General features: G+C 43.6%; 1 protein-coding gene across 40 annotated transcripts in view; it reads right to left on the bottom strand.

The window, feature by feature from the left end:
* NFASC (neurofascin) overlaps positions 1-12847 on the bottom strand; it is a 213048-nt gene that overhangs the window by 104989 nt on the left and 95212 nt on the right. For all 40 annotated transcript variants that reach the window (XM_021063237.1, XM_021063254.1, XM_021063265.1 and 37 more), the window contains exon 2: positions 4138-4255. In XM_021063237.1, coding sequence (XP_020918896.1) covers positions 4138-4255 — 118 coding nt within the window. The remainder of the gene's footprint in view (positions 1-4137; positions 4256-12847) is intronic.

The raw sequence follows: 12847 nt of genomic DNA, 5'->3' as shown, positions 1-12847 counted from the left end.
CTAAACCTGCCCTTGTTGATGCCAGCTTCTTTCACAATTGCCCATGACTTAGGACGTCAACTGTACCTGGCTGGAGTGGAACCCAGAGCAGCCAGGTCAGTTCTTTCAAGGCCACTTCCATCCTGCTGTCAATTACGGTCTAGCTGCTGATATTCCAAGGATGGCACAGCCCCGATGGCATTTTTAAGATTCCTGCCTGACGTGATAAGGAGGCACAGGGAGGAAAGGACTAAGACGGCAGGAGGGAGCAGCATCTGTTCCTCCTCTCCCTCCAGCCCTCTGCATTTACATCCAACACAGACATCGGTCTGGATCCAACTGCCACCCTGGCAGGCGTCTACAGGCTGGAGGAGATGTGAAAACACAGGAGCCTGGAGGATGGGAGATGGAACAGACAGGGGGAAGGTTGTCTCCTGCATCATAAGATGCACCATTTGTCTAGAAGTCTGGTGCAAAGTGCTGGCAGCTATGACGCTTACACCAAAGGCACCGTGGGCTCCAGCGGTGTGGGGGGAAAGCTTTGTATTAGTGCCCCGAGTGAGCGCATACACTAGTCTGTAGAAGGGCCTCCCTTTGCTACCATCTGTGGTCCTCCTATTAGAAACAGAAACTCACGGGGTGACACGCTGTTTCAAAATCGACAGCCTAGCCTCCAGTGAAGAGGTGGGTTTGGGAGGGTAGCAGGAAAGACTGAGAGCCGTATAGAACTGATTGCATCACCTCAGCAGAAACAAGTTGGGTGGCATAAGCTGTTGAAGGGGACAGCTTTCGCTGCCGCCACCCATGTCTCCACACCTAGCCCCGCAGATCTCAGCACCCGAGAGAAGGTGGCTTAGCATGGGTGCTGCCTCGGGAGCCCAGAATTGGTCTCAAGCCAGGAGGGGGCGGCAACACAGTTCCTGATGCAGCTCCATGGTCCTTCTGCAACCATCCCAGAGCCGTGTGTCCTGAGCCCAGATGGGCCTGGGTGGCCTGTTCTAATGCTTCTGGAGAGAGAAGGTCTGGCTTCTTCGCAACAGGCAGAGGAGCTGAGGAGTGTGAATGCAATGAACCAAAATGGCACCATGTGAGAAATCGAAGGCCTGGGGACGCTGGGTGGTTCCTCCACCTTGCGTCAGAGGACAGGTGTCTGCTCTGAGTGCCTGGGGAGGCTCAGGAGCTGAAGCCCCAGGGGCAGGGGGAGAGGAAGGAGGGAGGGGAGAGATTAGTCTGAGTGTGGGAAGGAGTCTCAGGCGGGGGCTGCAGCAGGGAGGGAGGGAGGAGAGTGCTTGGGAGCAGATGCGGGGGCGGGGTGGGGCCCGGAGGGTGGGGGTAGGGGGCAGCTCCAGATGGCAGCGGCCCAGAACAAAAGGAGAAGAGTCAGAGGCAAGGAGGAAAGAGAAACAGAGGACTTGCTGCTTCTGAAATGGGGAGACAAAACTAGATGCTACCTGGAACCTGGTGGAGACTGGCTCAGAAACAGCCCTGTTACCCTGAAAACATACCACTGCCCCAAACCCAAATGGTCAGCTGGGTGGGTCCCAGCACTGGGGAACTGCTGGGATTCGAAGTTGGGTGCTGGCACTTTCACAGCTGGGGTGCTCTGGGCATGCTCCTTTGGCTTTCTGTATTCCCATCACTAGGAAATGCAGGTAGCAATGGGCCCTACTTCACAGGGCTGCTCAGGAGGATGAAGTGGGAAATGCTCGGCGCTGTCCCCTCCACCACCAGGGAGCTGACAGTGGTGATGGTGATCAGCCTCTAAAGACCCTGCATCAGCACCCCTCCTCTCAGAAATTACTATTCCCTCAATAGCCATAGATAGGTATGCACTCCTTTCTTTCTTTCTTTTTGCGGGGCTGTATAATTTCCCGGACCAAGGATCGAACCTGCGCCACAGCAGCAACCCAAACCCCTGCAGTGACAGCACCAGACCCTTAACCCGCTGCACCACAGGAGAACGCTTTCCTTCTCCATGTGTGTGAAAGTCCCTTTGACCCTTCCTGATGGTAGGGGCCTCAGCCTGGAGGAGGCAGTGTGGTGTCCCGGCAAGAAAAACGGCCCACAATTCAGGACATCTGAGTTGTAGTATGAGCTCTGTCGCTGAATTAGTTTGTGGATGATTGATGAATAAACCCAAGCTCAAAATGGGAATGATGACACCAGACTTGCCCACACCACATGACGGTCATGAAGGTCAAATGACACAACTAAGGTCAATGAACACATTGTAGAAACGGAAGATCTGGACCAGTATGAGATTGGAAGTGACCAGAGGTGCAGGCTAGAGCAGGTGTACTCTGCATCAAGCGGGATGCAGCAGGGCGTGACTCTGGCTGCCAGTCAGGTGCGCTGCTGGGCAGTGATGCTATCACCAGAGAACGGGGAGCTCCCGGGTTCCCCGGCTAGGGATCTGGTTGGGTAACCCAGCGTGTATGTGTCCAGGGAGGAGGGTGGAGGGGCCTTAGGGGGTTCAGAGATAGAAAGTAGGAAGGGCACAGGAAAAAGTGCCAAGAGAGGGGGCAGAGTGACACAAAGCTGGACTAACCCCCGATTTGGCACCAGCCAGGGGAATCTGTTCCCATGCTGTTTTACATGTATTTACATGCCCATTATAATAACTTGGCATACTTCTTTTGCAATCAGAGTCCTCCAAGTACAGGAAAGCTAAAGAATGGTATCCCTGCCACCACTGTCAGTATGTTCAAGTTCAATATTTAGTTAACAAGGAGCGGGTGAAAAAGCCCCGGGGTCAGATGGATTTCCAACGTAGTTCCCCCAACCTGACCCTGTAGACCAAAAAGAACCCATAAAGAAACTACCTTCATAAAACAAGTAAATGTGAGCTGCTGTTGATATGATGAGAGAGAACGTTCATTTACTGAACACCTATATAAACCTATTATATGCCAGGCACAGGGCAGGTCTCTTTATATGTTTAATCTTTAATCTTTACAACGAGATGCTCATTATTATCCCCATTATATAAAGCAGAACATTCGGCCTCAAATGGTTCAAAACTTTCCCGGGAGTCACAAAGCAAGTGGGGCCAGATTTTGTCCAGAGCCAAAATCCACGGCATTAGCATATTCTGTTCCCATCTTTCAAATCCCTACCTGCCTGCGTCCTCCATCCCAAATGTCCAGCTCTTTTTGGGAGAACATAAGTTATCCTGAAAAGGGAGCTCTGACGAAGAGACACCCACACTCAAGAATACGGACACCGTTCAGGCCTCCAGGTCAGACTTCCCCAGCTCAGAAGCCTCCAGGCTGCTAGCTTGTGATTCAATGCCCCTTACTCCTTGATTAAAACGGTAGCCCCTTGGGGTTCCTGTTGTGGTACAGTGAAAACGAATCTGACTAGGAACCATGAAGTTGCGGGTTCGATCCCTGGCCTTGCTCAGTGGGTTAAGGATCTGGTGTTGCCGTGAATTGTGGTGTAGGTTGCAGATGCGGCTCGGATCCCATGTTGCTGTGGCTGTGGTGTAGGCCAGTGGCTACAGCTCCGATTCGACCCCTAGCCTGGGAACCTCCATATGCCGTGGGTACGGCCCTAAAAAGGACAAAAGACAAATAAATGAAAAGAAAACTGTAGCCCCCATTTCTTGCAGGTCCTCTCCTGCCCTCCTTGTCTTGAGACTAAAACAGGAGTTGCTGGGAGCAGCAGGAAATTCTATCCCAGAACAGAATGCAGACTCTGGACACAGGGTATGGCTTCCGTGATGTCAGCTTCAGCTCTTACTGTGCCCTGTCCATCTGCCAGGCCCAATGTCCCACCCAGAGGAGGGATTCTCAGACTGCCCCCCATATGCTGGAGCTGTCACTCGGGCGGCTCCCAGGTTGTAGAAGCCAGGCTAAGGGGGGAGGCGGGTCACAAGCACAGCTGTTTTCTAGTTTTTCAATGGAGGTGAACAGTTGGGACAATGGCAGGGCTGCTGCGGGCTCATTGCATCTGCTGGAGAAAAAGGAACAAATGCTTTCCTGATGCCAGCCTCCTTGCCAAGGACAGCCCTGAGGTCTGGCTCTGTGACTGACCGTGGGAAGAAGGCAGCGGATTCTGGGGTCTGACACTTCTCTCATCAAAGAGAAGGGGCTGGAGGCAAGAATGTTCCCCCTCCCCACCTCTGAGACCCAGGACCCAGGCCCAGTCCCCACTCACCGTCTCTGCCTCATTCAGCCTCCTTCTCGGAACACCAGAGGGGGCTCCCTTCCAGGCTGCAGCGACGGCGGCGGGAAGGAAAACTCCAGCGTCCCAGATTGCACATAAGTCAATCAACCTGTCAGAAAGCAAAGCACAAAGAAGAACCCCAGGGTCACTCTAGGAAAGAAAAAGAAAAAGGCTTTGTGTTTTGCAGCTTGTTCATTCACGGGGAAATTACCTCTTTGTCCACACCCATTTGGACCGTTTTACATAGCATAACGGCAGGCATCTTTGTTTACAGAAATTCAAAGCACTCTGCAAGAAGCAGGCCAGATTCTGCAAGGTGCCTGAGCATGCTGGACTTGGGGAGCAGAATCATCTCTCTCTCCATAAGAGTATATGGTGCCCTGACATCACAATCAAATTGCTGATTCCCCAGTCACCTAGAGGAGTTAAGCCACATCTCCAAGAATCTCTCCTCTACCCAAGGGAGAACGTACTCGTAATTAGCTTGTTAATGTCCTTACTTAGGGGGCCTATTATGTGTTTCTTCCCCATCCACAAACAATCAAGCTGAGTTCACCATAAATACATCTATAACACATTAAAAGCAGATCTAAGGTTCATGTCAGGAGACATGGTTTTTTTTTTTTTTTTTTTTTTTCTTTGCTATTTCTTGGGCCGCTCCAGCAGCATATGGAGGTTCCCAGGCTAGGGGTCCAATCGGAGCTGTAGCCACCGGCCTACACCAGAGCCACAGCAACTCAGGATCCGAGCCACGTCTGCAACCTACACCACAGCTCACAGCATCGCCGGATCCTTAACCCACTGAGCGAGGCCAGGGACCGAACCTGCAACCTCATGGTTCCTAGTCGGATTTGTTAACCACTGCGCCACGACGGGAACTCCTTTTTTTTTTTTTTTTTTTTTTTTTTTTTTTTAGGAGACATGGGTTTTAAGTTACAGCCTGTTACGTCATTTAGGTGGATAGCTTCCCTACATGTGCCTCCATTTCTTCATCTTTAAATGGGGAAAAAGTAGAGGACAGTCAGTTGACCCCTAGGCCATTCATTGGGATCATTAGTTGGCATTGAAAAGACAATAAAAGGATAAAGCATACAATAAAATTTAAAGGAGTGATGTGGAGGAAACAGGGACATTGAATAAACCTTGTTTTGTGGATTTGCTCTAGAACATGTAACTATTTGACATACTTATAAGACACAATTAATATTTTTAAAAGAAATCCCTAAAATGAAAATACAACAAATAGGTCTATGTGTCCAGTTGGTTGGCAGAATTACACATAGAGAAATGAAAACGTGATAATTTGACTATATATCCTTGGAGGGATATACCATAAGAATAAACAGAGCTGCCCCATCCCCTGACCCTCCCCTCCAAAAATTCCAACACTGTTTTCAATAATCATATTATTGACGACAGTACAGTATTACTATTATTATTCTGAGACTTTTGTATGTGTATGGTGGGATAAACCAAATGAGTAATAATATTTACATCATTGAGAGACAAAAGTTTTCTGTTGAAAGGAGATACAAATGTACACTTGATGAGATTGTACAGATTAAGATTCTGTAGTCCTAGAGTTCCCGTTGTGGCTCAGTGGAAACAAATCTGACTAGCATCATAAGCACGCAGGTTCAATCCCTGGCCTCACTCAGTGGGTTAAGGATCCAGCATTGCTGTGGCCTGTGGTGTATGTAGGTCGAAGACATGGCTTGGATCTGACATCGCTGTGGCTGTGGTGTAGGTCAGCAGCTACAGATCCGATTTGACCCCTAGCCTGGGAACTTCCATATGCTGCTGGTGCAGCCCTAAAAAGATTCAAAAAGAAAAAAAAAAAAAGAGATTCTGTAGTCCTGATTGTGACCTGGGAGCATCAGGATGAACTCCATATATTTTATCTAAGATGTACCCATCCACACACAAAGACACACACGCACACGCATGTGGGCATGCCTGCCTATACACACACACACTTCCTAGCTCTGTAAGGCTCAGAAACAAGGAATGAGTACTCCTAGCTATTGAATTATGAACTATATATACCATCCCTCTCAAAGCAATCAGGCTTCCTTGGAGGAACATCCCATGCAGCAAAGGTATAAAATGAGCCTAGAACATCTTCTCACACTATGAAAGCAAACAAAGTATCAAAGATTACCAGGGTTATGCCAAAGGACTCAGAAGCTACCCAGCATAAGGTTTCCCTGGTCAAACTGAGCATCATTAAGGATCATGACTGCAATAGACTGAAACGAAACAAATGTATTTAAATCTTACAAACACACACACACACACACACACACACACATATATGTATATATATATATATATATATATATATATATATATATACATATATATGTTGCTTTTTAGGGTTGCGCCTGTAGCATATGGAAGATTCCAGGGTAGGGGCAAATCGGAGCTACAGGTGCCGGCCCATGCCACAGGCACAGTAATGTGGGATCTGAGCCACATCTTTGACCTACACTGCACATTGCAGCAACACCAGATCCTTAACCCACTGAATGAGAACCCCCATCTCCATGGATACCAGTCAGATCTGAACCTGCTGAGCCACAATGGAAACTCCCCTTAATATTTTTAAACCCCCAAATAACCCATGAGTCACCTTTTGGGAATGTTAGGGACTTACTTGTTTTGAAATTATTTTGAAATCTGGTCAATAAAGCAAAAGAGGGAGGAGTGGGTGGAGGTATCGCTGAGACAAGACCGGTCCTGTACTGAAGAGAGCGGTGGGTCCATAGGGTTCATTATATTATTCTCTCCTCTTTGTAAAACATTTTCAATATAAACTTTAAATGATAGAACAAGTTGAGAAATGAGAAATCTTAGAATGCTAATTCTTGAAACGCTTTTGAATCATAGTCATTTAATCCCAACAACAAGTCATTATCATGACCAACGATACAGATAGCATTACCCCCCACTTTACCCTAGAGGAATCCTTTGCGTGTACAGAATGTACACGCAAAGTGTAAAGAATCCTTTGAGTCAGGATTCAAGCCCACATGTTCTCATCCCAAAGGCCCATTATTCCACAGTTGCCTTTTTAATATTCTCATTTTTTGGTGGCTGTGCCTACAGTATGTGAAAGTTCCCAGGCCAGAGATCGAACTCAAGCCATAGCAGTGACAATGCCGAATCCTTCACTGCTAGGCCACCAGGGAACTCCCAATATTCTCATCTTTTAGGAGTCCCCTGGTGGCTCAGACGGTTAAGGATCTGGTGTTGTCACTGCTGTGGCGCCAGGTACAATCCCTGGCCCAGGAACTTCTGTTCGCTGTGGGTGTGGCCAAAAAATAAAAACCCATCACCAATATTCTCATCTTTTATATCTCTGTTTCCTCACCTATGTGAGGGCATTGGGTGCTGCAATGACATAATGTGTGGGGAAGTGCTTGGAAAACAAATCTTGTTATAAATATTTTTCTGTCATTTGAAAATTGGGGATCAGATCTGCCCTATGGGGTTGCTGTGAAGATCCAATGAGAACTGTGATTTGAAGATAGATGGACAGCTATAAAGACAGACAGAGAACCCTTGAAGATGGGTGAGATGACAATCACCCCAATATCTTTATCACCACTCCACAGGACTTCAGGGTTAAATAAGAAGTGAGGCTTTGAACCCAGAGTGTAGACTCTTCAGCTGACCCAGGGATAGGAAGTTTCCAGGAGGGACAGCTGATGCTCTGGGGACAATCAGGGATCAAGAAAGACACCTGATACCCTCTAGGCTGCAAGAAGAGTGGCCCTGAGACACGGATGGGGACTGTGGCTAGGTACTAGGCAGTGCAGGCACTGCCTCTAGATTCCAGAAAGCCAAACACCTGCTGGCTTCCCTGAATGAGGCCTGAACTGGCGAGCGGTGAAGTGGGCAGTGGCACATGCTCCGCTGACAAGAAGAAGGCAAAGCTCATCAAACTGATGAGGGAAGGGAGTGCCGGGGGCTGCTTACCTGCTCTCAAACTGCTCTCTCTTGGTGTTCATATCTTCTTGTTTTGTTTTGTTTTTCTTTAGGGCCACACCTGCAGCATGTGGAGGTTCCCAGGCTAGAGGCCAAACCGGAACTGTAGCCGCTGGCCTACACCACAGCCACCAGCAATGCCAGATCCAAGCCGAGTCTGTAACCTACACCACAGCTCACAGCAAGGCCAGATCCTTAACCTACTGAGAGAAGTCAGGGATTGAACCTGCGTCCTCATGGATACTAGTCAGATTCATTTCCACTGAGCCATGATGGGAGTTCCTATCGTTGTCCATAGCTTAAATGTTTGCCTGGAGGGTACTTACAGACTTCTCAGCAAATGTTTATTCTCAGATTGTCCTTCCCTCTGCCACAGAAGGAAAGAGGGTCTGGAGACTTGCTAACACTTTTTCACCTTGGAATTCCATGATCCTTTAAGTGCCTATTTCTGAAGAAGTATAAAATCAAACTTCTCCTGCGTCCTGGTTCATGTGCCTCCTCCCCCTGGATATTGAGTCTGAGCTCAGGGAACAGGGACTCTCTCTCTCTAGGACTCTCACGTGTGGTTTTTATTTAAACACTTAAAAATTTTTAGTTTCTTTTAGATTAGGCAATCCCTTCACATGATAAGAAACTCAAAATATACAAAAGGGTGTACAGCAAAAGTATGATTTCTCACATTTGTCCTACAGCTGCCCAGCCACACTGAGCCCCTCTTCATCCAACCCCTGCCACTGTTACCAGACTCTTGTGTATCCCTCTAGAGATTGTCTCTGCATACACAGACACATTTTAAAATTATAGCATACTATAACATTTTCTCCTAACTTGCCTTTTTCAGTTAATACCTTAGATATCTTTTTTTATTAATTCATAGAAAGCTGCCTTATTACTTTTAACAGCTGCATAGTATTCCACTGCATGAATATAAACAATTAACTCAACTCTCTACTGATAGACATTTAGGATGTTTCTCCTCACTGGATGTGGAAAATTGCTGCCATTCCTATCTTTGGACAAGTATGATTTCTCACATTTGCAAAATAATTTTTAGGATTAAAGTCTCAGAGGCAGAATTACTAAGTCAAAGGGAATGTGGCTAAATTGTACTCCATGGAAGTTTTCACAATTTAAACTCCCATTAGCAATTTACAACAGTTCCTGTTTCCCACTCCTCCAACATGCCGTGTTATTATTTTTTAACCTTTGACAATCTGATGCACAGAAATTGGTGTTCCTCTGTGGTTCTCTTTTTATGAATGAGGTTGAGCACTTTCTTTTTCTTTGAATTGTTCTATTCTTTTCCTATTTTTCTACTGGGTAGTTGGTTTATTCTTATCCATTGAAAACACTTTTTATTTACAGGAAAATTACCTCTTTAGAAGAGGAGATGCAGGGGTTCCTGTCGCGGTGCAGTGGTTAACGAATCCGACTAGGAACCATGAGGTTGCAGGTTCGGTCCCTGGCCTCGCTCAATGGGTTAAGGATCTGGTGTTGCCGTGAGCTGTGGTGTGGGTCGCAGATGTGGCTCAGATCCCACATTGCTGTGGCTCTGGTGTAGGCCAGTGGCTACAGCTCCAATTCGACCCCTAGCCTGGGAACCTCCATGTGCCATGGGAGCGGCTCAAGAAAAGGCAAAAAGACAAAAAAAAAAAAAAAAAAAAAGAAGAAGAAGAAGAGGAGATGCAAACTGTCCATATCATTATTTTATTCTGACTCTATTTATGGTGTTTTTACTATGTAGAAAAAAGTTTTTTCAATGGGCAGAAGACCTAAATAGACATTTCTCCAACAAAGACATACAGATGAAAAAATGCTTAGCATCCCTAATTATTAGAAAAATGCAAATCAAAACTACAATGAGGTACCACTTTGCACTGGTCAGAATGACTATCATTAATAAGACTACAAATAACAAATGCCAGAGAGGGTGCAGAGAAAGGGGAACCCTCCTACATTGTTGGTGGGACTATAAACTGGTACAACCACTGTGGAGGACAGTATGGAGGTTCCTCAGAAAACTAAATATAGAACTACCATATGACCCAGCCATCTCTCTCCTGGGCATATATCTGGACAAAATTACAATTCAAAAAAAAAATACATGCTCCCCTATGTCTAATGTAGCATTATTCACAATAGCCAAGACATGGAAACACTTAAATGTCCATAGACAGACAAACAGATAAAGAAGATGTGGTACATATATAAAATGGAATACTACTCAGCCATAAAAAGAACAAAATAATGCCATTTGCAGCAACATGGATGGAACTAGAGATTCTCATAGTAAGCGAAGTAAGTCAGAAAGAAAAAGACAAATGCCAGATGATTTCACTTATTTGTGGAATCTAAAATATGGCACAGATGAACCTATCTATAAAACAGAAACAGTCTCACAGACATGGAGAACAGACCTGTGGTTGCCAAGTGGGCGGTGGGAGGGAATGGGATGGATAGGGAGTTTGGGGTTAACAGATGCAAACTATTACATTTAGAATAGATAAGCAATGAGGTCTTGCTATATAGCACAGGAAACTATACCTAATCACTTGTAATAGAACATGATCTTGTAATAGAACATGATGTACGATAATGTGAGAAGAAAGAGTGTGTATATATGCGTGACTGGGTCACTTTGCTGTACAGAAGAAACTGACAGAACATTGTAAATCAAATTATAATAAAAACTTTTATAAAAAAATCATAAAATAATTAAAAGACCAAAAAAGAAAAGAGATTTTTTTGTAGTTAAATAGATCTTTTATTACTGCTTCTGTCATATTTAGGCCTCTTCTTTCAAGAATGTATTTAAGCATTCCCAAGTTTTCTTTAGGATTTCTTTGGTTTAATTTTTATGTTTCAATAGTCTATTCATTTGGAAATTATTGTGAAATCATAGGAGGGAGGACTATAACTTTATAAATATATAGGATGGATTTCCTAACACCATTTATTGAAGAATTCACCTTTTACCTTGGTTTGAAATGTCATCTTTATCATATACTAAATTCTTTATGTGTTTGTGTCTATTTTCTGGATTTTTACTACACTCATCTGTTTATCTCTCCATATGCAGGTATGATACCATTTTAATCACTGCAGATGATCAGATGATTTGATTTTTAACAATTTTCCTATTCTTTTTTTTTCACATGAACTACAAAATCAGATTCTCTAGGTTTTTAAAAAATCAAATGCATTTTTTAAAAGTCATATTAAAAGGTTAACTTAGAGAAAACTGCATATTTATGATGTTGAATCTATTTAAAAATATGACATACTTTTTAATTTGTTTAAATTTTCTTTGGAGTTTTAGTCTACATTTTAAAGTTTTCTCATATAGATTATGCAATATTTTTGTTGTGTTTGTTATTATGCATTTGATTTTTCATTGAGCTATTTTACTTTTTTATTAAAATTTTTTTTTTTGCCTTTTTTTTTTTTCCAGGGCCGCACCTGCGGCATATGGAAGTTCCCAGGCTAGGGGTCAAATCAGAGCTACAGTTGCTGGCCTACGCCACAGCCACAGTAACATGAGATCCAAGCCGCATCTGTGATCTACACCACAGTTCACGGCAATGCAGGATTCCTGAGCGAGGCCAGGGATCGAACCCACAGCCTCATGGATAATAGTTGGATTTGTTTCCACTGCTCCACAATGAGAACCCCTTCACTAAGCTATTTTAAATAATTGTTTCATATTAATTTTGAATTCCATTATTTTGAATTTTATTTTTCTAAATAATCTATCAATCAGGGAGAATGTTTCAAGGAAATAAGAAAAATACATTGAACTGAATGAAAATGAATACAAAATTATTAAATTTTAAAATCTGTGGACATAGCTAAAAACACTGCTGAAAGGGAAATTTATAGCACTAAATACATACATTAGAAAAGAGGAAAAGTCTTAAATCAGTAATACAAGGTCCTACTTCAAGAAAGGAGAAAAAAAAGGATCAAAATAAATCTAAAGCAAGCAGAATGAAGGAAATTAAAAAAATGTCAATTAATGAAATAGAAAACAAAAACAATAGGAAAAAATCAATGAAATGAACTGGTTTTTTGGGAAAGATTAATACAATCGACATAACTCTAGAAAAACTGAAGGAAAAACAAGAAAGATGACACAATTGCCAATATCAGGAATGAAAAAAGAGAATGCCATTCATTATAAGCCCTGCAGACATAAAAAGAATAATAAGAAAATACTATGAATAATTTCACACCCATACATTTTAAAACTTAGCTGAAATGGATCACTTACTCAAAACTCACAAATTACCACAATTCCCAATATGTACTAGATAATTTCAAGAGGTTTATAATTATTAAAGAAATATAATTCATGATTTAAAAATTCCCCAGAGAGAAACCTTCAGGTCCAGAATGTTTCCCTAGGAATATTAACAAACTTTTCAAGAAAATCAATACGAATTCTGCAAAAGCTCTTCCAGACTATTTATGAGGAGAGAACACTACCCAATTCATTTTAGTATTACCCTTATACTAAAAACAAACAAGATAGTAATGGGAAATGGAAGGAAGGAAGGAAGGAAAAAAAAGAAAGAACTACAGACCAATAATACCTCATATAGATAAACATAAAAATCCTTAATAAAATATTAGCAAATAGAATTCAGCAATATATAAAAAGAATTATACACTGTGACCAATTAAAGCTCATTCCAGGGGTGCAAGGCTTGTT

This window comes from Sus scrofa, chromosome 9 (genome assembly GCF_000003025.6).
Source record: "Sus scrofa isolate TJ Tabasco breed Duroc chromosome 9, Sscrofa11.1, whole genome shotgun sequence".
Taxonomy (NCBI): Eukaryota; Metazoa; Chordata; class Mammalia; order Artiodactyla; family Suidae; genus Sus; species Sus scrofa.
The sequence above is the reverse complement of the archived record's forward strand: the minus strand, read 5'-3'. Positions and strand labels throughout refer to the sequence as shown.